General features: G+C 47.7%; 1 protein-coding gene across 2 annotated transcripts in view; it reads right to left on the bottom strand.

Moving 5' to 3' along the window:
- Positions 1–20,913, bottom strand: part of SH2D4B (SH2 domain containing 4B) — an 88,654-nt gene extending 67,741 nt beyond the window's left edge. For both annotated transcript variants that reach the window (XM_044239942.1, XM_044239943.1), the window contains exons 1-2: positions 20,730–20,913; positions 19,936–19,938 (exon numbers count right to left, since the gene is read on the bottom strand). In XM_044239942.1, the coding sequence (XP_044095877.1) occupies positions 19,936–19,938; positions 20,730–20,913 (187 nt within the window). The remainder of the gene's footprint in view (positions 1–19,935; positions 19,939–20,729) is intronic.
- Positions 20,914–27,999: the final 7,086 nt, after the last annotated feature.

The raw sequence follows: 27,999 nt of genomic DNA, 5'->3' as shown, positions 1-27,999 counted from the left end.
CGTTGTCATCTACAAAAATCCTCCCAGAGAGAGATCAGCCTGAGTGCAGGTCCACTTCCTTCCCACTCTCTCCAGGGAGCAACACAGCTGCCAAGTCAGCCCACTGAAGCAGGTGCCTGAGGCTGGAACTGGGGTCGGCGGCTAAGCGCCTAGGAGATCTTCAGCACACAGAACAGCAGGAGAGAGTGTGTCCGTCCGTCTGTCCATGCCTTCTCTCTCTCTCCCTCCCTCCTGTCCACTGGCTGGAAATAAGGAATTGGAGACAGTGTTGCAAGATACAGAGCCTAGGCCTCTGAACCACAGCAACCTGTAACATGAGCAAGAAATAAACCGGTGCCCTATTAAGCCACTGAGATTGCTTCGTTCACCTGTTGCAACAGATTCCATTGATCACCATGACTAAAATGGAAATTGATCCCCAAAACCTGACGGTGCAGAAACAGAAATATCAACTATTTGTCATTGCCTTAGCAAAGAGGTGAAATTCCGCAGCAGCCAGAAGGAATGCCAAGGGGTCCATGTTAACACAAGAGCAAAACATCTGACAAAATCAGCAGTCGCTGTAACTGGAAAGGCAGACCCTCACACCTTCCAAACCTGACACTCTGAGGCAAGAGATGGGCGAACAGGATATTAGTGGTGCGTGTTGCTGGCCAGCAGCTGTGTTCAGCAAGGTGTTAAGAGAAAGAAGTGAGTTCCAGAAAGAATTGAGTGCTTTGCAAGTAAAAATGAAAGGGAATAGAGAGAACACAGCAATCTGGGACTTTGTAGGATTGGAAAAAATTACCTGCTTCTAGGGCCCAAAGTACAAGAGAGGGGATTTTTTTTTAAGTTTGCATGACAGAGCCCAATAGAACTTCTAAGGTAAAGAAAGTGACCAAGGGCACAGAACACTGTGGTGGCCAGAATGTGCTCCACGGTCATCCAACTGCAGGGGAGCTGAAGCGAGCAAACTCTTCAGTTCCTACGCGCCTGTGTTTGCCGGCCACCATGCTTTCCAGAGGTGGCTCCTGTTCTCCAGGAATGGTGGGCCCATTCCTGGAGAACAGCAGACTTCGGATGGGCAATGTCAATGACCCTTGACAAACCTCCCTCGGGCTGCATGACTGTCTATAACCCTCCCCCTCCTACCATCCTCCCTCCTGCCTAGAACACCTCTGCCTTCCACACCTTTTTCACTCAATGTCAAGCTTGTGTTGCTACACAATGGCTCTCCCACACTCCTCCAGGACTCTGTCACCTCTCTCCCACGAGGACAGTTGTATTTCCTGAATAAAGTTCTTGTGTGTGTAACCCCATCCCTGTCTCTGCTTGTCAGAGGAGTCAGGCTAACACAAGTGCCTTAAGAGTGCAATCTCTTGTGGTATTTTTCAAAAATCCTGGGATAGATAGATGCCCTTCGGTTCAAAGGAGAGATACAGGGAATTAGAGGCAGAGAATGGCAGTCAACTTGCAAAAAATGTCTAGAAAAGCTGTGGTTACAGGAACATGGAACCGAACAGATCAGAAGCCTCCTAAGTTTTTTGAGTCTGGGCTGAAAAAAGCCTTTGATTGTTCAAGACGTCAACCACTCTTAGGTACCCAACCTCAAGGAATGGACAGGAAGAAGGTTTCAAAGACGGTAGTGGTCCAAGGAGGGCGTGGTCCTCAACACTCACTTCAGATGAGGCCACGGGGAGCAAAGAACAGGGAGGCGGCTCCTCGAGGGCACAGTCCTGCCCTTATTGAAGTCTGTCCCTTCAGTGCCGGGGCAGGAAAACGGCGCAGCCTGACCTGTGGGGACTGCAGGAATGCTATCAGCTGGTGACCGAGTAGGGCTCCCATTCTCCCCTTTTCCATGGTGTGCATTCTCACTCCACTCTACCGCCACACACTGTGTCATGAAGGAGGAGGGTGTTTAGATGACACGACTCTTCAGCCACACCCAGACATTAGAGAGATTAATGCAGAACCCAGGCAGACTGCGGACTTCGGGCAGGGTGCAGTGACTGCCTGGGACTTGAGAGTATCCCCTTAAGGTGGTGGTGAGTGTATTAATATGGAAGAGGAGAACGCAATGTGGGCGGGACCAGAATGACAATCTGGGACCACCACCATACTGTCTGGCACCTCGTTTCTCCTCCCTGAGCCCACCACGTGATTACTTTCCTCAGCTCCCCTTCAATTCCATGTGGCCATGTGAATGAATCTTAGACTGTGGATGTCAGAGGAGGTGATCTGTACCCTTTCAGGCTGCGACTGTTGCGATTGGTGTGACTTTTCCATATACCGTCTCTCATCCACCCATCTCACCCAAGATGGCACTACTGTGAGGAAAAAAGCAGCCTGATCCATGAGTGTTTGAAAGCCAGTGACCCAGAGGAACTACCCAATCCACATCGAGAAATAAACCTTCTTTATACTAATCCACTGAAATTTCAGAGGTTATCCATTGCCTAAGGTAGCATTAATTCCCTGACTAATATAAGGAAGCTACTGTTACTTTTTTGCATGGTAAAAGCAACATTGTCATAGAGAAACACAGGCTTAGTTATGACTGATAAAACACTATTAAAATTCTAAAACTTCCAGATTAATAGTGGGGGGGAATAAATGATAATAGGTTTATCAATCTTGCAAAGATCTGTGAAGGGTAAGAGAAAACAAACACTATGTAGCATTGGAGCAGACAGTGTCATGCCCAGCCACCACCCCTCCACCCCACCATCCTCCCTTATCAGAAAATCCACATCTGCTCAGGGTGTGTAGGAATCTTGCAGCTTCAGGAGAGGCAAGTTTCTATGCCAGCCTCGAAGGGCAAGTAGAATTAGCAAGGGATCAGTCTAGAACTGTATGTCCCCGGTTTCTGACAAAGCAGATGTAAGCAGAATTCCTAGTAAAGGACTTTCCCCCTCTGAACCGAAAGGGAAATCTTCTTAGGAAAAATTCCTTCACCCCCTCCTCTTTTATTTCCTCCTTCCTCCTCCCTGGAATGAAGACATGAAGCCAGGAATTGCCAGAAGACTTTTGCCACCATGAGGAAAAAAGCCACAGCTAAGGGCCAGGAAGTGCAAAGAGAGAAGGAGGCAGGGCCTTGATGATTTTCCTGAGCAGCTACGCTCCTACTAGCCATGCAGAGACCTCCAGAGGCCTCACCATCTGAGACAAATAACAAACTTTGAAGAATGCAGTTGTACCATTATCAAATGAAATGTGATAAAATAAACATGAAATGTTGATTTAATTAAGCAACTATTTGCCAGATATTCCATTATGTCAGGTCAAGCACATCCCAAATGGATATAAATAACACAAAATAACACCAGAGCCCCTAAACCCTAAGTACATTCACTAACACAAAAACATGAACAGAATTAATTCTTCCGTTAAAATTCTGAGACTGTCAGATGGGATTAAAAAATAAAATCTAGGGGCACCTGGATGACATAGTTGTTTAAGCATCTGACCCTTGGTTGTAATCTCAGGCTCATGAGATCGAGCCCTGCATTGGGCTCTATGCTCAGCATGGAGTTTGCTTAGGATTCTCTCTCCCTCTCCCTCTACTCCCCTTCTCAAATGAATAAATAGATCTTTAAAATAAAGAAATAAAATAAAACCTAACAGTGCATTATTTAAATAAAACATACACTTTTGGGGGCATCTGGGTGGTTCAGTGGTTGAGCATCTGACTCTTAATTTCAGTTCAGGTCATGATCTCAGGATCCTGGGATTGAGCCCCACATCAGACCCCATGCTCAGCAGGAAGTCTGCTTCTCTCTCTGTCTCTCTGCCTCCCCCCTTCATGCTCTCGAACATGCATTTTCACTCTCTCTTTAAAATAAATACGGGGCGCCTGGGTGGCTCAGTAGGTTAAAGCCTCTGCCTTCGGCTCAGGTCATGATCCCAGGGTTCTGGGATCGAGCCCCACATCAGGCTCTCTGCTCAGCAGGGAGCCTGCTTCCTCCTCTCTCTCTCTGCCTGCCTCTCTGCCTACTTGTGATCTCTGTCTGCCAAATAAATAAATAAAATCTTTTAAAAAAATAAATAAAAATTTTTAAAAAATAAAATAAATGAGTAAATATTTTTTAAAACATTCTTTTTTACAAGAAAAATGTTAAAAGTAAAGAACTAGGCAACAGTAGACCATGCAAAGTTGAGCAAAAAGAAAGCAGGAGTGGCAATATTGGGCAAAGCAAATGCAAGGACAAATGTATTAAAAAAAGAAAGACAAAAAAGAATATTGTGTGACAACAAAAATACACCCCACAAAGAAAATATACATCATAAAACTGGATACGACATAGCAGAAAATTGCATCAAACAGAAACTCCTAGCAATTCAAGGAGAATTTGAAAATGTATATATGGTGGGGAATTTTACTGTGTTTATTCAGAGGTTGGTGGATCACACAGATTTTAAAAATTAATAATATTGAAGATTTGAATAATATTGTGAAAAAATTTTTATTTAACAATTACAGAACCTTATTCCTTAAGCTTTGAGACTATACTTTTTTTCCTCTTGAGCTTGCAATCATGATAAAAAAATTATAGGCCATAATCTCTAATAATAACAGAAAAATTGGAAATTTATAGGAAAATAGTCATTTTTAAAAGACATTAATAAATTAGTAATTAAGAAAATATCTTCTAGTGGGCTCTTGGGTGGCTCAGTCAATTAAGCATCTGCCTTTAGCTCAAGTCGCAATCCCAGGGTTCTGGGATGGAGCCCCCCATAGGGCTCCCTGCTCAGTGAAGAGCCTGCTTCCCCCTCTCTTCCCGGTTCATGCTCTCTCTCACTATCTATTTATCTCTTCCTTCTCTCTCAAATAAATAAATAAAATCTTTAAAAAAAAAAAAAGGACCAACTCTTGGTTTCGGCTCAGGTCAGGATCTCAGGGTGATGGGACCAGGCCCTGCATCAGGCTCTGTGCTGAACCTAGAGCCTGCTAAAGATTCTCTTAAGAGTCTCTCTTCCCTCCCTCACCCTGATCATACTTTCTCACTCTCTCTCTCGGAGAAAAGAAAGTACCTCCTAGATAACCTATGAACCTCAGAAAAAGTCAAAATTGCAATTACATATTACATAAAGGGGAAATGTAGCCAAAAAATATAAGCACACATAATAGTGAGCTCACAAGAAAATTTACAGGCATAAAAGCTTTTCTTTCGGATGTCCCACTAAAGATGTACATCTCTTCTCCGAACACATAACAATAATAGATACAAAATGGCAAGACAAAATGCATAGGAATACAAGAAATTGTATTGGGAATCTATACATAACAGGAACGTGAAGAAGAGAGCAGGGCTGAAGCCTTAGACTCCACCTGCTCCTGAAGCAAACAGGGGTCACTAGGAATCTGACTCCTAGAGGGTGAGGAGGAATGAAGGCTCTACAGGCAAGGCAGGAGCCTGAACAAGATCATTACTGAGGCAGGGGCTGGTGATGTGCTTGGTGAGCTCAAAGGACAGCAGAGGCCACTGTGGCTGCAAAGGGGGCAGGAAGGAGAGTGGGAAGGAAGGTGGAGAAGCCGCAGCCCCAACCATAGTGGGAGGAGGCGCAAAGTGGTTAAGGTTTAGAACGTACTCTGAAGGAAAAAGCAAAATTTGCCTAAAATCTGGATGTGAATTGTGAAAGAAAGAGAACGAGAAAAGTCCAACATTCCAAGCTGAAACAACAGAATGAATGGGTTTGGCACCATGGAAGAAACAACTTGGAGAAATCAGTGATTCTGTTTGGGTCAAATGAAGTTTGAGATGCTTATTAGATATCCAAGAGGGAGTTGAATAAAAGAGAGTTGAGAGGAGAGGCTAGAATTAAGGTGTACATTTTTAGAATCATCAGTGTTTAGACATTTAAAGCCATAAAACAAGATGAGAACGAAGAGAACGTGAAGACAGATAGAAGAGAGAAGAGGTGCAAAGTTGGAGGTCCAGGTCACTTCAACACTTAGGAGGAAGACCGCCAAAGAAGCCAAGGACAAAGAAGATTATGAGCAGGAGAATAACCCCAAAAAAGCTATATCCCTGAAGCCAAAGGGAGAAAGAATTTCAGGAATTAAGGAAACATCGACCGAGTCAAAGGCTGCTCATGGGTCAACAGATTGAAGACAGAGGACCAGCCACTGACTCTGGCACCATGGAGGTCATGCTTATCTTAACAAGAGTGGTTGCATGAGTTGGTGAAAAGAAATGCTTGGAAACTTGGAAATTTTTAGAGGGAAGTATAAAAGCACATCATTATAACTTTGGGGAAGGGAAGAATTTCTTCTATGAGATGTAAAAAGAATGAACTATGAGAAACAGTGTTGATAAATTTGAACACAGATTAAAACTTAAAGTTTCTACACAAAAAGGCACACCATAAAGACAATTAAAAATCAGGCCACCAGCAGAGAGAAGATATTTGAGTACACATATCTGTCAAATGATTGCAGGAATTAATTAAAGCAAAAATAACAGCTCACATCTACAGAGGGCTTATCTGCTAATCACGGTTCAACATATTTTACATCTATTAACTTATTAATGTCTACAATAAGCTTTCCCTACTGGGCTCCTGTGAGACCCTATAAGCTCTATAAAACATAATTTGAATGACGATTTTTCTCAGTTCTCCCAAAGATGGTATATAGATAGTACTGGCCTCAATGCATTGTAGAAAAGTTAACCCATTACATACAATGGATCCTTAGGGAAGCTCTTCTCAGGTAATTTGCTCTCAGAACCCCTTTACATTCTTTAAAAATATCAAGTAACTCAAATGATTTTATTTATTTGAGCCATGTCTACTAATATCTACCATATTCAAAACTTAAACCAGAAAAAAATTAATGCTTATTTAAAATAACGGCAAATTCGTCACTTATTACCATATATGACATTTTTATGAAAAATAGCTATATATTCTAGAACAAAAATATTTAATCAGAAGAGTGGCCTTGTTCCTCATATTTGCAAATCTATTTGATGTTCAGCTTAAGAGAAAGTAGCTGGATTCTCATGTCACTTCTACATTCACTCTGTTGAAATATGTAATTTTAGTTGAAGTTTATAAAAAGTTTTTTACTTCACACAGATATATAGTTAGAAAAGAGAAGAAAAGAAAAACATGGATAGTTTTTCAGATATTTATTGATAATCTTCTTTGATACTACAGTGAAACTCAAACAAATGGTAGTTCTTAAAAGCTAGTTGTGATATAACCTGAAAAAAATGTCACTGAATTTATTGTAGTTTGTTATATTAGAACTCATTGGTCATGTTAATTTCTTAGTTTTGATCAGTGGACCAAGGTAACACAAGATGTTACCATCCAGGGAAACAGGGTGAAGGCAATGTGGGAATTCTCTGAACCACTTCGCAACTCTTCCCCAAGTCTAAAGCTGTTTCAAAATAAAAAAATTTAAATTTTAAAACGCAAAATAAAATAAAAATGCATTGGTTTATTCTGTGCTTCAAATGAATTATGCACTAATGCCTGATCTTCCAAAGTTATCCATTGGTCCTTTGGAAAATGTTGGTTCACAGAGTCAAGCAAATATTCCAAATGTGCACATATTTTATTTTTATAATATCAGAAAATCATGTTTGTTAATATCACAATGAATCTCATAAGAAAAGCCTCTACGTGTTGGGAATTTAATAAACTGTTGGTGACAGAAGTCTTCCCAAAATTCTATTTTTTTCTTAAAAGCTGGGATTTTATCATTGGCATAAATTCCATCGGTTGTTTTTTTTGAAGTGACAGATTCACTTTATTCATTTCCAAATACCCAAGTCTTACAAAAGATCTAGCTTGTCTGTCAGTCTTCCTTCAAGTAAAAATGGCATTCTAGGAATAAAGAGGCTAGCACAGCACTTAAGAAATCCCACAGTGGGGGCGCCTGGGTAGCTCAGAGAGTTAATCCCACAGTGGGGGCACCTGGGTAGCTCAGAGAGTTAATCCTCTGCCTTCAGATCAGGTCATGATCCCAGGGTACTGGGATCGAGCCCTGCATCGGGTTCTCTGCTCAGCAGGGAGCCTGCTTCCTCCTCTCTCTCTGCCCGCCTCTCTGCCTACTTGTGATCTCTGTCTGTCAAATAAATAAATAAAATCTTAAAAAAAAAAAAAGGAAATCCCACAGAGCTTTTCCTGCAGATGCCCATCCTCCTCGAATATGCAGCAGAAATGCTCTATGCATACTTCCCATTTTGTCATACAATCAAATGAACAAGGCTTATTGTTTCATCGAGGAGTGATGTGTGACTGAAAAAATACAATGCCTACTGCTCCTAAGGTACCAGCAGATTCACCCGCTCTTGGTTTCGCATCATTAGTACGAGTGTAAACATGGTGAGTAGATCAGAGAACACCTCAGTATTATTGTGAGAACAGTTTTAACCTTGTTGATGTGGAGAGTCTCAGGCCTCCAGGAATCCAGGGACCACACTTCAAGAATCACTGCTCTAATATCGGGGCTTAATTTTTTTACAGAATCTTGACTGGGAAAAAAAAAAAACAAAAAAAACAACTATTGATCTGGAATAGGGGCTCCTGGGTGGCTCTGTCAGTTAGGAGTCTGACTTTTCCGCTCTGGGCTCAGCAGGGAGTCTGCTTGAGATTCTTTCTCACCCTCTGCCCCTCCCCCTACTTGTGCTCCCTCAGGCTCTCACTCTCTCAGATATATAAATAAAATATTTTAAAATAATAATATTTATCTGGAATATACAAGGAATTCTTATAAACTAATAAGAAAATAATAAACAACCCCACAGAAGAAAAGGCAACATAATAGTGTCCCAAATGCCCTCCATTACCTACCGGTTAGCCCTCTACCCTCCTTCTGTTGCTTCCTTGTTTCAGTACATAGAGTTTAATCAAAACAGCAATATCCTTGGTTGAAGTTCTCATCTTCTGTCTCCCTTCCAGGGAAGGGTGGCCATGTGACAAAGTTCTGGCCAGTCATTATAGGTAGGAGGTAGTAAGAGGACTGTGAGAAAGGTTTGCTGTCTAGATACAGTTAACACCTAGTCTTTCCTCCCCCTGTTCTTCACATGATGCTAAAAAAAAACACAAGAACTACTTGAAGACCCAATATACTAAGCTACCGTTTAAGATCATGAAAGAAGAACCAGCAACATTAATGACATCAGAGAGCCAATAACCCAGTTCCGGTCTGCCTATTTCTAGATTATTATTATTATTATTATTATTATTATTTTTGCTTAGGTGGAAAACAAACCCCACCTAGGAAAATCCCTGCAGATTGGATTTTCTGTTCTTTGAGCTTAACACATTGCTGTCGGGTTATTGATACGAACAGACATTTCATGGGAGAGGAAACATAAACAGTAAACTAACATATTAAAGAGACCTAACTTTATCACTAATTAGACAGAAGCATATAAAAACAAGAATGAACAATCATTTCACTCCTACAAGATTGGAAAGAATCTTGTAAAAAGTCTGATGAGGCAAGTGTTGGAAAGGATATGGAGCAACAATAATTGTTACAAATTGCTGATGATACAAGGTACTGATACAACCACTTGGAAGATCTTTGGTAACATTCAGTTAAGCAGAAAATGCTATTCATCATTACTAAGGAATAGTACTTCAGGTACATAACTTACAGAATCTCCTTCAAATGTGCTCAGAGAAAACCGAATGAGAAAATATTATTCAAATTTAACACTTCAAAATATGAAAAATTGGAAACAACATAAATACCCAATAAAGAAAAATGGACAAATAAATCATGATATGTTTTTTATCATGTAATACTCTATAGCAAGAAAAATAAATACATTTGAACAATATAAATATATGCCTTTTAAAAATGCAGAACCACAAAATTAAATTCAGGTTGCATATAGCATAATGTCATTCATATAATGATTAAGCAACATAGTGAATACAAAATATATATCACAGAATGGCAAGGATATAAGCATGATGTGCACTGAATTTAATAAGGGTTGTATATTGGGAGAGAGATGGGGGAATAAAATTTTAGGAAGGCATTAATGTAGGTCTCCACTGTGTATGTAGTGTTTAAATAAAAATAAAGGGGGTACTAATGTCAACATTTAATCAAGATATTATCGGTTCAAATGCAAGAAACAAGTGTTGGTAGAGACTAGGGAGAAATAGGAGACCTCGTGCCTTGTTGGTGGGAACACAAGCTGGTGCACCACTGTGGAAAACAGTATGGAGGTTCCTCAAGAAGTTGAAAAGAAGGGTCATCTGTACCCCCATTGTTTATAGAAGCAATGGCCACAATCGCCCAACTGTGGAAAGAACCAAGATACCCTTCAATGGACAAATGGATAAAGAAGATATGGCCCCTACATGCAATGGAATATTACGCTTCCATCAAAAAGGATACCCAACTTTTGCATCAACATGGACAGGACTGGAAGAGATTATGATAGTGAAATAACTCAAGCAGAGAGAGTCAATTATCATATGGTTTCACTTACTTGTGGAGCATAAGGAATAACACAGAGTACTTTAGGACAAGGAAAGGAAAAGTGAACTGGGGGAAATCAGAGGGGGAGAAAAACCATGACAGTCTGTGGACTCTGAGAAATAAACTGAGGGTTTTGTAGGGGAGATGGGTGAGGGGTGGGGTGAGCCTAGTGGTGGGTACTAAGGAGGGTATGTATTGCATGGAGCCCTGGGTGTGGTGCATAAACAATGAATCTTGGAACACTTAAAAAATAAAATAAAATTTTGAAAAATGTGAAAGAAAAATAAATTGTAAAAAAGAAGAAGAAGAAGAAGAAGAAATAGAACTACTCTTGTGAATGTAAAATGGCTTTTCATCTGACTCCCCAAGTTCCATGCCACATCTTCTTAGAAGGCTTGTCTCTCCTGGGAGAAAAAGAAAAAAATCCAAGATCTGCCACCAATACCATAATGCCCCATGTATGTTGGGACTTGGTGTCATTATTACTGGGAAATCCTCAATACCCCACGATCAGACACCCCTCAGTTCAGACACAACCCAGTCAATGTGCCAGTGAAGTCTCTGGACCCCAGTCTCACTGGTGTTCGTTATCAGCCCAGCATATTTATGTGGAACAACACGTAAGGCACAAAATAACTTAATCTGTAAAATGAAGGGGTACACACATACCAGGGGCACAGACCAACTTCCTAAATCCTTAGCATCTCACAGAGTCTGGCGGCGAGAACCCAACTGCGGTGGCCAGAAAATGAACATATGAGTGAAATGATAAGATAAAAGTAAATAACCCCAGGGGCACCTGGGTGGCTCAGTCGGTTAAGCGTCCAGCACTTGGTTTCGACTCAGGTTGTGATCTCATGCTCAGTGGAGAGTCTGTTTGAGATTTTCTTTCCCTCTCCCTCTGCCCCTCTCCACAAAATAAATAAATATTTAAAAATAAATTAATTAAATGAAATAAATGCCCCTGAAGCCTAAAGTCATGTAATTTTGCAAGATCCTCAGAAAAATCAGTGTGAAAATGCCCCCCCAAAGAATTTAGACCCCAAAGTCAAATGCAAAATCTGGTTCCAAATTGGAAAACCGTAAGAAGCTATGCTAAGTTTCACGTGAGAAAACCCTGGAAAGCAGTAATGCCAGCCGCTTGGAAAGATGCACTGAGGAACAGGCAACTGTCTGCAACCTGTTACTTATACACAGTTACCCTGAGCCAGCTGAGACCGGTGGTCAGGTTACAGGGAGCCAGGAGATACCAGCTGCTGGCCTTTCTCAGAAACTGCCCCCTGTTGACCTCCCACCTGGAACAGGAAGTAGGGAGATGGAGAGGGAGGGAAGCAGGGGGGTGGCAGGCATGGTTACCCCCGCGGCAAGGGGAGAGAAATTAAACCTGAGCACAGCTCACCAGGCATCCCCCTTGCAACATGAATGAGAAGGGCCGCCTTCCATCCAGAGCTGAGCAAGACTCATCCGCTCAAAGTCCTTGAGCTTCGGCAGCAGCCAGGAGAGAACAAAGAACTACTCGGAAAGTCAAGTTTTCTGCTGGGCCACTGACCCTGGGCCCGCCTCTTACCTGCCCAATCCCAGAGGGCCCTGGCTCTTTGAGAACCTGCAAACTTCTTTGATATTTGCCTATCTTCCTGTTCTAACGTGCACTGGTGTGGTTTGCCAGTGACATTGGACTTTTCACTTTCTAAAAGTAGTGACACGGGAAATGGGGAGCCGTGGACCCTGGCGTCCTTGGCCAGGCGGTGCTGCCTCAATCAACACCATACCGCTGGGCTTGGGAGAGGCGGAAAGGAAAGGGGGCCAAGGTGGTGGGCTGCAAAGGAACCAGAGGCCCCTGCAGCCAGCACTGTGCGTGCAACGTTGGCTCAGAATGTGGCACAGTGGCTCCTACCTCCTCAGAGCCACTTGGAAACCCCTCCCCCGCTGCAGATGACATTACCCCCAGGAGCTCACTGACCAGTGCAGCCGTCCCAGGCAGCTGTCTGCCCTGCAGAGGCAGAACACGGAGGCTAGCAAACCAGAAAGTAGGGCCCCATTAGTCAAGTCCACAAAGCTGGTGGAAGCCTCACCAGTCCAGGCAGGTAGAACAGAAGCGTCTGGCCCCAGCCCCCATCTCCATGCCCCAAAGTACCAGCAAAACGCATACCATTCACACACACACGTGCACACACACAGGGTTGTCAGAGCACCTTTGTTCCATCACCTTGCCCTGGACAAGGCCCCACGCCCAGCTGCACGATCACAAACAGGGTGGTCCCAGGCTACACATGCCATGCCTCCACCTAGCCATAGACCACGGCAATTCCGCACAGACCAGTCCTGCATCCCCCATATTCCATCTTGGTCCGATCCATAGGAAAGGTGCTTATCAGCATCCCAAGAACCAAGAGTAGCCTCTAGTGACATAACTGAGTTTCCTCCAACTTATCCTAAAAAATAAACCACACAAGGAGGGTTGATTTGGCAGACACAGGCAAGGCTCCAGTGGCCCAAGGCGGGGACTCTGGAACAGCGGAGGTTGGCCAGGCCATGAGGCAGCTGGTCCCACAGCCACCACGGACGGGTCCAGTTGCGGAGCTCTCAGGAAGAGGCTGAGCCAGTCCCTAGAGGATCTGCCATGAGCATTGGGAGGGAAAAGGGAGGAAAGGAAGGAGACAAATAGGACTGGGCTCTTAAGCACCCCACGTGTGGCAGGAGCTCTTCCCACTTGCTGAAAAAGCTTTATGAATCCTCCCAGTGGAGAAAAGGTGGTTATTCCCATCGCACAGGTGACTTTCAAAGGTCAAAATAGAACCAAGAAGAAAATCCAGGTGACCCGGTTCCATTCCACCATGCTAGAGGCATTTTGAAAATAACATCAACCCAACCCAAGGGTGAAGAATTGATCGGTGACTGTTATTTCTAACCCCTGAGCACCTCAGAAAATGAGGTCATAGAGCATCCCTTCGGGTGTGAGAATCCAGAAGAGTGAACACGGTCTGTCGGCCCCCAAATACAGCCCCCAAATACAGCAGGTGCCGATCTGCAAGTCACGGGAGCTAGGACAGCTCTCTGCGCTCAGGTGGACAGCCCTGTCACCACACACACACACGTCTCGTGACATTCTTCTTGAGCGGACTGCTCATCCGCCACCCTGACTGACCCCCCAGACCCACAGTCAGCCCTCATTCACCAATTACCATGCCACGAGGGACTTTTTACCTCCTGTTTACCCGGAGGTAAACTAATTAAACTAATCCGTGTCCTAAGTAAACTAATTAAACTAATTAGTGTCCCCCACAAGAGTCTGGACATCCAGCCTCAACCCCAGACCCCTCTTCTCTCTTCATCACATATATTCTCTGAAACAAAACTAAATATTCCCCTCCCCAGAATTGTTCCTTGAATATTTGCATATTGACAAGAAACATTTTCTTTTCTTTTTTTTTTTTAAGATTTTATTTATTTATTTGACAGAGATCACAAGTAGGCAGAGAGGCAGGCAGAGAGAAGGGTGGGGGGGGGAGCAGGCCCCCTGCTGAGGAGAGAGCTCAATGTGGGGCTCCATCCCAGGACCCCGGAATCATGACCTGAACCAAAGGCAGAGGCTTTAACCCACTGAGCCACCCAGGTGCCCCGGAAATATTTTCTTAACAAAAGGAATGGGGCACTAATGGCAGGCACTGTGAGAAACCAAGGGGGAGATTCCAGCAAGAGTCTCTCCAGCCCCTCCCCCACTGCACTGTCCTAGACGCTCTGTCCCTGGTAACCAGGAGAGGGGCTGTGAACAACAGCTCCAACTCTCGTCCAGAAATCCGGGGTATCCTCTCCTCTTACCAGCCATGATCCTATGAAGTCATGGCCTCCGACACCACCCCAGCGCATCAACTGAAAAACTGTTGGAATTCAAGAAGGTTGAAGAAGTCAACATGGCAAGGTCAACAGTGTCCCACCACGTTATGTCAGCAAGAACATGGATGCAGCGGAAGACAGTGTCAAGTACAGGTTTCCCTTGACGTTTAAGTGTGACATGCTGAGGCCCACAGTGAGGGGTATGCAGCTGGGCTGGCCAAATCATTTGTGCAAAGGGACAAAGGGAGAATAAAACATTGATCACTTTCCCCTCAGAGGAAAAAGAAAACGTAGGGTACAATGTGGAGTTAATGTCCAAGTAATTATTATAATTATGATTAACTAAGAAATCCCTACTATAAGCAGAAGATGTAAATCTTGAAAGGTCAAATAAGGTAAATAAAATCAATCCAAAATTTCTTGATTATACCAAGAAAATCATGAAGAAAAATATTTTTAAACCCTTATATTTCTCATCCTCAGCATATAATGTTTTATTCCTGATAAAAATAGATAAAAAGTGTTCCAGTACATTCTTAAAACTAAATTTTTAAAATATTTATGTATTTAAATAATCTCTGCACCCAAAGTGGGGCTCGAACTCACAGCCTTGAGATCTAGAGCCACAATTTCTTCTGACTGAGCCAGCCAGGCACCCCCTAAAATGAATTTTAAAACAGCATATGCTCTTAATATGGTACCAAGAAGCTAGAAAAAAACAAAAAACAAACAAAAAAAAAAAGTAGAGGCAAATATATACTAAGAATTGGTGCCTGGGTGGCTCAGTCGGTTAAGCATCTGCCCTTGGCTCTCCTCCTCTCTCTCTCTGCCTGCCTCTCTGAATACCTGCTCAGAGGGAAGTCTGCTTCTCCCTATTCCTTTTCCCCTCTCCCCGCTCATGCGTTCTCTCTCCTTCTTTCAAATAAATAAATAAATAAATAAATTTTTTAAATGCATGGGGTAGGTGCCTGGGTGGCTCAGTGGGTTAAAGCCTCTGCCTTCAGCTCAGGTCATGATCCCAGGGTCCTGGGATCGAGCCCCACATCCAGCTCTCTGCTCAGCCGGGAGCCTGCTTCCTCCTCTCTCTCTCTGCCTGCCTCTCTGCCTACTTGTGATCTCTCTCTGCCAAATAAATAAATAAAATCTTTTTAAAAAAAAAAAAAAGATGCATGGGGAAAAAAGTCTTATTGGTCAAGCTCACATCCAAGTCAAAATCCTAAAACAAGGAAGGAAACTGAAATGAGGTATAAGTCTGAATGAAAAGGTGACAGAATCACCAGGACTTACATGTTGTTAGACGATGTAGTTCAGCTTCTATAACCCATCCCCCAACACAAGTGTACTGTGACTTTGATACTTTCGATGCAGATTTTCAAGGTCTAGAGGAGGAGTCATGCTGCACAGCCGTTCACTCAACGCTTAACTACTCGCCCCTTTGGTCCAGCTCCTATGACACAGCAGGTGTGTGCAAATTGCACATCCACGCCCATCCCCCACCCCCCTACCCCCGCATCCAGACATCCAGATGCTGGCACAGAAGCCAGCGATGCAGCAATGGCCTCACAGCACCTTCAGGCTAATGGAAGAGACAGACCACAAACAAGGAAATAGATACATTAAAAAAAAAAATAAAAAAAAAAAGGCAGCAAATCCAAGGAGAGAGAAAGCAGACCAGCCCTGTTGTCAAGGGCCAAGGTGGGGCGGGGGGAATGGGAGATGGGGAGTGAGTGCTTAATGGGTAAAGGGTTTCTTTCCCAGGCTGAAAATGTTCTGGAACTAGATGGTGGTGATGGTTGCACAATATTTTTTTTTAGACTTTATTTATTTATTTGAGAGAAAGAGCGAGCACACACAGGAGCCAGGGGAGGGGCAGAGGGAGAAGAGAATCTCAAGCAAATTCCAGCTGAGTGCAAGCTGGAGGCATGGCTGGGTCTCAGGACCCTGAGATCGTGACCTGAGTGGACATCAAGAGTCAGACACCTTGGGACACCTGGGTGGCTCAGTCATTAGGTGTCTCTGCCTTCCGCTGAGGTCATGATCCCAGGGTCCTGGGATCAAGCCACACAGCTGGCTCTCTGCTCAGTGGGGAGCCTGCTTCTTCCTCTCTCACTCCCCCTGCTGGTGTTCCTTCTCTCGCTGTGTCTCTTTCTGTCAAATAAAATCTTAGGAAAAAAAAAAAAAAAGAATCAGACACTTTATGGACTGAGCCACCCAGGTGCCCCCTACACGACACTTTGAATGTACTATCACTGAAATGAACACTTTAATGTACCTAAAATGGTAAAATTCATGTTGTGTGTATCTCACCACAATTTTGTTAAAAAGACACTTGTCGTTCTGGAAGGTTCTGTAAAGAAAGTCCTCTAGGGTGTGGTAAGAGAGAGATGGAAATGGGACCCATGGAGGGTGGGTGGTCAGGGAAGGAAGGACTCAGCCCCGTGAGGATTTGGGGAGAGTGCATTCCCCACAGAGGGACACAAACCAGTGGAGTGTAGGCTGGAGAGGGGACACGGCCAGCTGGCCAACCGGAAGGGTCCTGTTTCCTCTGAATACAATGGAAGCCACTGAGGCAGCGAGATGAATGAGCTGATCCGTGTGTTACAGAGTTTCTTGGGCTGCTGTGTGAAGAGAGGGTTGCAGTGAGTGAGGGAGTGAGCATGAAGCAAGGGGACGCGGCCACACTAGGAACATGTGCAGGCGAGTACAGGGTTCTAGGCATGGAGGGAGGGAGGAGGACGTGGAGGTTAGGAGGGCCCCTGGCCCAGTAGGCAAGGTTGCTATGGTTACTGACTGACTCCCAGGAAAGAGAAAGAAGGAGGTGGAGAGGGCCAGAGCCCACGGGACTTAGAACACTCTCCAGGCTGGAGTAAGGGGCAGGCCAGAGAGCCAACACAGGAAGACGCAGGCCCAGAACTGGCCGTGTGGGTGAGAGGAGGCACCCTGTGAGTGTGCAGGCTTGGTTCACTGGCGTCAGCCACGAAGGAGGGTGGGGAAAGATGGCTGGCTCCCAGGGAAAGTACCTGCGGATGGGTACAGAGGAGGTCATGGAGGAATCACTTTAACACTGACAGAAACTGTGGGTCATGGCAGAACAGTTGTGTCCGAGGGGGGAAGCTCCCTGGGTCTGGCGGCCATGGGAACATGTCTCCTGCGTCCTCGTCCCAGACAACACCTCGGTCCACACTCAAGAAACAGGGATGACTGAGCAAGCCCAGAAGGGCCGAAGGTTGTGAGGCTCTACAACTCCGGACGTGTGGCATGGGTTTTTGTGGAGAAAGGGCTCTTAACAGGGGAAGAGAGTGTGAAGGTCATGGTCATGTTGGAGGAGCTTGGCTTCGATCTAACAGGAACACAGTGTTAGAGCATGCCTTCCCAGAGCCTCAGCATAACAGCACTAATTCCTGTCAGACATCGAATCTTGTCAGACATGGGACAACACAGCAAGCATGAGGGTAGATGGGAAATCAAAGCTGAGGGTCTGTGTTCTCCATGGCAGGGTAGAACATCAGAAGATTCTCGCCAAAGTATAAGGTGCAAACAAGAAAAGAGGTGCCCGCATGGTCAGGGGAGTGATGTGTGCCCAGCCATGACTGTCATCTTTACCCCAGCCCGTTTCTGCATGGACCCCAAGGGTGTGTTCAAGGATCCACAAAGCCCTCGAGTTGCTGTAAACCAGAATGATCTGTATCACCAATGTTTACTACTATCCTCTCCAGGAATGACTGGATAGCAGGAAAGTTCTCAAAGATGGGGCACACCTTGCCCTGCCCTGCCCTCGGGGGCCCCTGGGACAGCAAGGTCAGGTCTTCTAGGAGTTGGGAAATGTCCTTAGAAAAGAGCCAGGGGGAAGGAGGATTTAGGGGACAAGACAGGACTGGGGCAGGGCAGGAGGAGGCAAAGTATCATTCCAGGCTCATCAGGACTGAGTAAAGTGTGCTCGGGGATCCCAAAGGGCAGGCACACACTTTGGCAAAGCACAGCAGATGCTTTCTCCAAGACATACCAGGAATGGGATGGGGGCAGCGAGGGCAAGGAGGAGGGAGGATCCAGCCGGTAGGGCATGTCCTCACTTACTCCTGCACTGAGCCACCATGCAGCGGCTGTGTGCCAAGCCCTGCTCCCAACCATTCCAGTCGGCTGTGTCCCACAGTCTCAACGGTCACAGCCCTGTCCCGTTCACCAAAGTCAGCACTTGGCAATGTTGCACAAGGGAAGGAATAAATGAAGGAATGAACAAGTGAATGCATGCACAGATCATTTGTGGAATCAAAGCCTGAGTTCAGAAGCAAATGCATGGAAAACCGTCAGTCACCAGACCCAAGGTCAGAGTCACGGGATGTGCTTCCCTTCTCCACTTCTTAGCATTCAGGTGACTTTAGGCAGATCGAGTCACTTTGTGGGCCACGGCTTCCCCATCAGGAACAGGGGCACAACACACAGTGCATCCCGGATCCCGCAGCAAGAGCTCTGCCAAGCAAGCCCCCCAGGCATCCCCACGGTCCACCCAGTTACTTCCATGGGCAGGACTGAAGCCAAGAGCCGAGATCTGGACAAAATCCTGACCTGGAATACACACATTTCTCACTGTGTTTCCTCCTCTTTTCCATTCTTTATAAATCAGAAAATTAATTACCCAGAAAAGAGTCTTCTGCACCAGAAACCCAAATGAGTTTAATGTATAATTTACACGTGAAAATGTAGACGTCAGTGTGTGACAAATTGCCATAAAAATGTTTTTGCAGTTAAATTTTTGGGCATCTGTCTTCCTCCCAGAAGAGCTGCCATACGGACGGTGTGAGGCCCCAGGGCCGAGGCCAGGCGGGGCTGGAGAGGCAGCTGGTCATGTCCACCAGCTAGGGAAGCAGCCACCAGCACCGCCCAGCCCAGGAGGCCCCAGCCTGGAAACTGGCCACGCACAACCAAGTTGGAGCCCTCCCGCTTGGGGTCCTATTGTAGGTCTCATTCAAAACAGAGATTTAACTGTCTGCCAGCTCTGTGCTAGACCAAAGGATGGAAGACAGGAAGACAGGATGGTCTCAGGCTCCAGTGGCTTTGAGACCACTGGGAGAGCCAGGCAAAGAGATGATAAATGATAGTGGGGGGGTGGGGAGCGGCGGGGGGCCTGCCTGCCAAGCACCTGCAAAGAAGCAAGTTCTTCCTTGCACCAAGGGCATCCCCCAGAGACTCCAGGATCCAGGGACTAGTCCTGGGGAATTTGTTAGGAGGAGGAGGCAGGGGGACATTCCCAATAGGAAGAACCGTTTGTGCTAAGGGAGAGGCTAGGTCCAGCCAGCATGTCCCGATGGGTGTGAGTGTGGTCTGTGGCACATGGCCAAGATGGTCCAGTGGGGAGCCTGGAGTGGAGAGAGGAGCTAGGTCACCAAGGAGACTGCATGCCCAGACCAGATCTAGGACTTTGTCCTGGATTGAAACCTAAACAGATCAAGTCTACACTTCACTCTGCTCAATCATATGGAGGCCAAGAGGAGGGTTGTTAGGGGGACTGTCGAGTGCAACAGCCACAGGAAGGACCGTCCCTCGCAGGACCCGGGCTCCTCCACCAGGTCCTGACTACGTCATCTTTATGCCAAGTGTACCAGCCCGCGGGCAGAGGACCGCATAAAAAACCATCCGAAACGCAGGTCAGGCCTGTTTCTTCCCTGCACCTGCTACTGCCATTCAGGCCTGGTCATTCTCAGTGCAGGACATTCCCTGACACCCTCTCTGCAGATGCCCAGGGAGACTCCAGGCACAGCCCCAAGCTTCCTCTCACCTGCAAATAGTGAGGCGCGGCCGGGTGCTTTGCGCGGGCCCTAGCTGAGAACACTGTGCTGGCATGCACAAGGGAAGGACAAGCATGTCCTCATTGCATGCTGGTCCATCCTAGAACCACTGGTGAAGGTCAAGAGTATGCCCTCTCCTTCACCAAGCGATCATCTCCGGTGTCTGAGCCCAGTTGGAGATCCCAACAATGTCTTCCCAGAATTTGGGCCTCCCACAACAAGACCAAGCAAGTCCCCATTCCCCCGCCCCATCAGGACTCCCCCTCTGCAGTCTTGGAGCCTCACAGACCTGGTTGAAACCTAAAGGCTGGGCTAGTGGGGACAGATCCTCACAGGACAAGGATTTCAAGTCCCTAGCTCTCATCACACTCATGCTTGGTGGCTCCGTCGTTAAGTGTCTGCCTTTGGCTCAGGTCATGTCCCGAGGCCCTGGGATAGAGTCCTGAAAGCCCTGCATTGGGCTCCCTGCTTGGTGGAAGCCTGCTTCTCCCTCTCCCACTCCCCCTGCTTGTGTTCCCTCTCTCACTGTGTCTCTGTCAAATAAATAAATAAAATCTTTTAAGAAGAAGAAGAAGAAGGAGGAGAAAGAGAAGAAGAAGAAGAAAGCTTGGCAGCAATCAATTTTCCACCTCCTGGGAGGCCAGAGGTTGACCTCTTGGTGGCTCCCAGCCACATACCTCGCTTGACTTTCGGGGGCCTGAGGCCCTCTGCCTGGGCCAGGGCCTCCCAAGCCTCACGCTCCCTCCAGCGCCTCAGCTGCTCCTCCCGCATTTTGTAGAAGAGAATGTGCTTCTGCACATCACTGAGCTCAGCAAGGAGTTCGGGGTCGATGTACATGTCATGCAGGATCTGCTGCAGCATGATGTCCGGGGGCGCGCCCACCAGAAGGGCAGCCGGCCAGGGAAGCCCTGCCAGGGAGGACACCCCGGGCTCCTCCTCACCCCCGGCTCCTCACTGCAGAGTCACTCAGGGTGTCTCTCGTCTGCGTAGCATCGTCACGCTGCCTCCGCTTGGGAGCAAACGCATCTCCTCTGTCCAGGACAGCAACAGGGGCCAGGCAGCAGGAAGCAAAGAGGCCAGCCGGGCCCCGGCGAGGGGTGGGGGACAGGCATCAAGAGCAATCTAGTTCTTCTGTCAGGTCACCAGTTGCCACATCCCAGCAGCGCCTGTGTCTGGGCCTCCCCTGGGGTTCAGGGACAATGGGGAGGGTCAAAGCTCCCAGCTCCGCAGGGCGGTGCGCAGACCCGGCCCTGCTTGGACCGACAGGTGTCGAGTGATCTGTTAATGGAAGGTAACGACGACACCAGTGGTATCTATGACATTGGCCGGGCCAGCCAGGAACCGATCTCTCCTCCGCGGGTAAGAGGAGGAGGAGGCAGTTCTGCCCACTCCATGACTTCTGAGCCAACTTCAAACAGGCCAGGGGAGCCAGGCAGGAATCTCTAGGCTCCTCTCCCTCTACCTGCTGCCCCCTTGCCCACCTTCTTCTTTTCCAGGACATTTGGCATCCTGAGGTAATGCTTTTAAAACTCTGCCCTCTCCCTGTTAGCTCCCAGAAAGGAAACAAAACAGAATCAGTGGAGACCAGGAAGGGCCTTTACCATGGATAGAGTTCAAGGACAGAAAGGCAATCGACTTCCTCTCTCCTTTCCCTCTCCGGAGCGCCTAAAGCCAAGCATGTCCCGACAGATTAACCCTCCAGGGCTCAGTGTTGGTTGTTGCTGTGAACCTTTTGGGTGTTGATTGCAGGTGTCTGGATATCACCACACAGAATGATACGGGGCTTCTGTGTCCTGAATCGGAAGCAGCTGGGACAGAGTGGGATGCTGCTTTCAGACAGGTAGGACCAGGTCTAAGAGGTGCTCACAGCTACTCACCGCTGCCCCTGCATGCCGACCCGGCAACTGGGCTCCAGAAGGTAAGTAACCTGCCTACGGCTACCCAGTCTCTAAGCTGCCGTCTTGGGACTCTACCCATCTTTCAAATTTGACCTCCACTGGCAACTGTGAATCTTTTGATGGGGTAAAGATGTAATCTGACCAGGAGAAAACAACCGAAGGGGGTCTGGCACTGCAGGCTGGTAGGATTGGTGATCTTCGTGACCCTTCCCTCCCGGTGAGGGCGGAAGGTGGATCAGGCTTCTAAGGGTGACCCACTGCGGGTGTGATTGGGGCCTCTTCTCCTGCTGTTAGGTTAGCCCAGGACAGAATACTGAATCTATTGGGATGATGACCAAAAACAAGTGTGGAGGGCCAAGCTGCCGCTCCCCCAGGTCTAGCTGGCTTGCTGCAGTGTGACTGAGACCTTGCAGCCTCCAAGCAGAGGCTCAGGCCACCGGAGCGGTGACCCTGGACTCCCCACTCCACCCTCTCCTCCTGTCCTCCCAGCTCAGGCATTCTGGAGAGCCCCCACCCCGACTTGTGTGCCGGTTCCCTGTTTCTTACAGCCAGGCCTTCTCTTGCCTCGGGCACAGCTCTCCGCGCCTGAACTTGGCTGGCTGGGAGAACGGAGTCCAGAGCAGAGACAAGGGCAATCGGGGCACGAAGGGAGCCCGGTGTCCTGCTGCCAGCCTCCTTCTGTCTTTGGGCGGGAAGGGGGATGGGAGAGACGCCTGCGGGAGGAAGGCCCGAGAATACGGACAGCAGGACCGCGCAGGCTGCAAGTGCGTCTCTGGCGGGGTGGTGCCGATGACACCCTTGCGGTGGCCACTCTGCCGGGAGAGGGTGGGTGGCGGCCGGAAAGAACGAGCCCTGATAGCGCCCCGTTTCGTGCCGCAGAGGGCACGCTGCTCCCGGGCAATTCCAGGTCGCTGGGCGGGAGGCCGCGCGCTGCCGGGGCGCCCCCGGGTCCGCTTTCCCGGAAGACGGGCTTCCCCGGCGAGGGCGGGAGCCCCTCTGCCCGCTGGGCGCCACCTCCCGCCCGCCAGGAGGCTGCTCGGCCCGGCCTAGGGCGCCCCCTGGCGGCGGGTGTAGGCACCTCGAGGAGCCCGGGAGCCCGCCTGCCAGGAGCCCAGGGAACCAGGCAAGAAGAGGTGGCGCTGGGATGGAAGCGGGGGGGGGTCACCCCTCTCCCACCCCAGGCGCCGGGCGGCGGGGACACAGTGGCCCACAGTGGCCCTCAGTGGCTGCGACCCCAGGGGCAGAGGCCCCGCAGACGAAAGGGGTACCGGCAACAAAAAACAAGGTGAGGGGCACCTGGGTGGCTCAGTGGGTTAAGCCTCTGCCTTCAGCTCAGGTCAGGATCTCAGGGTTCTGGAATCGAGCCCCACATCGGGCTCTCTACTCAGTGGGGAGCCTGCTTCTCCCTCTCTCTCTGCCCGCCTCTCTGCCTACTTGTGATCTCTGTCAAATAAATAAATAAAATCTTTAAAAAAAAAAAAAAAGGCGAGGGGGCCCCTGGGTCTGCAGATGGTTGTCTGCATCTTTTCAGCGGCCCTTGTTTTGTTTCCATTTGTCACTGGCCTTGTGATTTGTTTAATTCTGCATGCTAACGCAGCTGCTTCTGGGGCGGGAATACGTGCCCCCCCCCCAGAGGTTCTGGGACTGAAGAACGCTGGGGGGCGCTGCTCAATACCGAGCTCTACACCCGTCACAAAAGGATGCGTGAACTGTCTGCTTTGGCAAGGGAAGAAATTCACAGCAAATAAAAGGAAAAGATAAACGGAAAGGTGACACACAGAACACTGCACGCCGTGTAAGCCATTATTTGAATTTGTCTGTGATTACTTTGGTATAGACAAAGGACAAACATGGAACACACATGGCTTCTTGCTTTCTTCTCGGAAGGGGAAGGGAGACCATTATAGGCAACTCTGCATCGTTTTATACAGTAAGATGTAGAATACACATGGCTGAGGCATGCTGCGTCAGGTGTCGGCCAGAGAACCACATCATCTTGGCCTCGGGAAAGTCTCGGTGCGGCCACCGTGTCAGGATCGGCGACTTCCAAGAGCACACCTAGGATCTCCCCTGGTCTCTGTTTTGCAGTCCGAGGGCTCAGTGAAAGTTTAGAGTTGATTCTGCCTTGTCACCACTTAAGATGCACTGAAAGATCATGGCCATGAAAACCAATAGTGTCCCTAATAAGTACAACAACTACATAGAAAATATGTGAAAAGGGTCCCACTTACAGTAAGAACCAGATACGAAATACTGGGAATCTATTTGGCAAACCACGTGGAGGCCTGTATGAAGAAAAGTAAAACTCACACTGCGAGCCTGCCTGGGATTTCAGGCTGCGTAGAAACATAGCACGTTCACAATCAGAAAGATCTAATGCCAGAAAATGTCTAATCCACCTGTGTTCGTTGGTGTCCAACATGGCTCCCCGTGATTCCCCACTTCCTGTATTTGTGACACCCCCAACCCCCGGTGTATCGGTGTTGCTCTGTGCCATCAATAAAAAATGCTAGGTGGTAATCTGTCACTTTTGCAGTTAGAACATAATAGGCATTCTCGGGGTTACTGGGTGGCTCAGTCATTAAGTGTCTGCCTTTGGGTCAGATCAGGATCCCAGGGTTTTGGGATCAAGCCCCACATCCTGCTCCCTGCTCTGTAGGAAGCCTGCTTCTCCCTCTCCCACTTTCTCTGCCTGTGTTCCCTCTCTTGCTGTGTCTCTCTCTGTCAAGAAAATAAATAAAATCTTTTTTAAAAAATACATTGAGTGTCGCCTGGGTGGCTCAGTGGATTAAAGCCTCTGCCTTCGGCTCAGGTCATGATCTCAGGGTCCTGGGATCAAGCCCCACTTCGGGCTCTCTGCTCCATGGGGAGCCTGCTTCCTCCTCTCTCTCTTCCTGCCTCTCTGCCTACTTGGGATCTCTGTCTGTCAAATAAATAAATAAAATATTCAAAAAAATAAATAAATAAAAATTACATTGATTAATTAATTAATTAATTAAAAGGCATTCTGCTTTCCCTTTGAGTTTCTCTTTCTCTCATGACTTTGGGGAAGCCATGTGAGCCCCACGGGGTAAGGAACTGACATCTCCTGCCAGTGAGGTGAACAGAGATCTGGTCAGGTGAGGCCACAGACCTGGGTCAGCAGTTGCACTGTGACCTCCCTAGAATCATCCAGCTAAACCGTTCCTAGATTCCTGACCCTCAGAAAAGGTATGAGCTATACATGTGTTGTTTTAAGCTCTCAGACTTTCAGGGTAATTTGTTATGCAGCAATGTATAACTAATACAATATCAAATTAATATATATGTTTAATATAATTTCAGACCAAAACTGAAAATTAATTGGGAAGTGGGGGAGAAGCTTGATAAAATGATCCCCAAGCTCGACAACAACAACAACAACAAAAGAATAGATGAGAACAGCCTAGAAAACCCTGAGGAATACTGAACTCTGTACTGCCCAGTTCAAACTTCATAAAGCAAACATTTCAGCTCCAACACAAGAGCAGCCCGATGGAAGTGAGATACCCCAGACACAGATCCAGACATATACCTCATTATTTAGTACGTGGTTAAAATGGTAGTTACAATTAGGCAGGAAGGGATGAATGAATTTGTTCAATAAACAGACCATAATAGTTAGCTGGATCCTTGTCTGTCAGCTGTGATCCTACCAGGATAGCCCTCAGTGGCCATGAACTCTAGGGTCTCTATAGTATTAGGAGAGTGAACATCAAAGTAACTGATGGGTTCAATATATGAGGTTTAGATTAGTAAACCATGGCAGGTCTATAGGACAAAATGCTCTACAGCCATTAGAGTTTCTGTTGAGAAGAGTATTTGTTGACATAAAAGCGTGCTCATTATGTATTGCTAAGACAGAAAGCAGGTTGCAAAATATTATGTGTAGAAAGGTCTCAGCTGTATGAATAAGGAAAAGAATATTTTTAACCCCTAATGCCTTTGAAGGAGACTAAGCAGGTCCAATTAAATGGAAAAGCCTGGGGCGCCTGGTTGGCTCAGTTGGTTAAGCATCTGCCTTCAGCTGGGGTCATGATCCCAGGGTCCTGGGATGGAGCCCTGCATCAGGCTCCCTGCTCAGTGGGGAGTCTGATTCTCCCTTTCCTCCCCATTCCTGCTCTCTCTCTCAAACAAATAAAGTCTTTTTAAAATAAATAAATAAAAGGAAAAGCCTATGATCTGGAAACCTTGCTAGTTCTAGATATGCCCATTCTGGAGGCCACACTGGGGTGAACTGAGCAGCTTCATGTAACCCAGGCTGGACATGAAGTTCCAGAGTGGCAGAGACAGCAGAGGAAGGAGAGAGAAACGACAGATGGCCGGCCATAAAACCCAAGGCTGAGGACCTCCTCGTTCCAAATCTTCACCAAAATGATTTAATTCTCAAAAGGCTTGCTATGAGATTTCTTAGTTATGGGAAAAACAAAAACAACCCCCACCCAAAAAATCCTTAACCTCTATCCAATTCTGCCAGGACAGAGGAGGGACAAAACAGAGACTACTAAGGGGCCCAGGAGTTGGAGGCACAAGGCAGTATGGGTCCCTGGAATGAGCAGGAATCACGGGAAGGGCTTGGGGCTCTCCCCGCCATGGAAATGGCAGGGTCTAAGTACCTCTGAAGGGCAAGGACACCCATGTTGATATCCATAAATAAAAAGACAATGGTACAGACACAATTGCACATTCATGATAACAGCAGCAGAGCCCAGGGCTGCAGTCGGCCCCACATGGCCCTGCCACGACTCACCTTCCTCTTCTGTATACACAGAAGTAATCGGGGCTGCACAGGGCTCCCGTCAGCAGTAAACCGGTAAGGTAAGTGATGTCAGAGTGGGCCACGCCCATAGCAGGTACCAATGTGAGCTGTTTCCCTGTGCCTCAATCCAGGACCTGGTCCCTCACTAACTTGGTGAATCAGAATGTTAGGTGAGGATGGTGAGCTGCACAGCTAATTCTGTCTGCCCAGAGAGCTTCCCCAGACACAGTGTGACTCAGGCCTGCGATGGACACGCCCGCACTGGGAGAAAGCGGCTGATGTTCCCCCACAGCTCTAACTGCCCCCTCAGGGGAGAAGGTCTGCATGCAGCAGGAGAGAACAGGGCCAACATGCCGAGAGGAGCAGAGACACTGCGGCGGGAATACCCTGCTGGTGTGAGGTCCCATCCCTGCCCCAACGCCCTGTTCCCTCTCTGTCTCGGAATGTCCCACTGTCCGTCCCCACCCTAGAAACCGATAACCTTGCTTGAGTGAAGGTCACCACCACCCATGCGTCCCGACCACCCCAGTGGCTTGGTTCTGCCTCCATTTGTCTTGCCAAGGATGCTTCAGAGGTGGACAGGACAGGACACCAGGAAGACGAGGCTCCTAGGACAGAGTATCTTGATCTTCCTGAGAGTCATTTCTCACAGGAAGTCCTCCCAGACCCCAGGTCTCTCTCTAAAGGCAGCTGTCCTACCTCCTTGCTGCCTTAGTCCCACTCCGTCTCCCTCCAGAAAGCCAGGGACACAGCAAAGGAAGAGGCAGTTTCTGGAGGTGGTGAGCCCTTTGTGCCTGCACCCAACAGTGGACGATGAAGCTCCGGGTCCTCGGGTGGGGGGAAGTATGAGCCAGCTGCCACCTCCCTGCCCTCCATCTGACATAGACCACCAACACTGCCAGCACTCCTGCCCCAAGATCTCTCCTAGAGCCATAGTCCTGTTAATTAGAAATCACTCTGCTTTATCCAAATTCCCCTGGAACAAGGCCACGCAGGACAGATTGGCTAAGTCTCAGCCCTGGACTGACACTTATTAACTCAAAGGGCAGGAGGCGACTCTGGAGCCCGAGACGGCCAACAGGCTTACACCATGGGCAGCTGCCCACGAAGCCCCCTCAAGGTCCCCTGCTCCCTGCTGAGGACCACACAGCCTGTGAGCACCGCCTATCGTGCCTCGCAGCTGTGGACACGGTCACGTCCACAGGCAGGCCCAGCCCCACCCGGCCCCCGAGACCGCCCTGACCCGTAAAGAGAAGTAGTGCCCCCACCTAG

The sequence above is a fragment of the Neovison vison genome, chromosome 2, assembly GCF_020171115.1.
Source record: "Neovison vison isolate M4711 chromosome 2, ASM_NN_V1, whole genome shotgun sequence".
In the NCBI taxonomy this organism is placed as follows: Eukaryota; Metazoa; Chordata; class Mammalia; order Carnivora; family Mustelidae; genus Neogale; species Neogale vison.
This window is presented reverse-complemented; position numbering and strand designations above follow the sequence as displayed.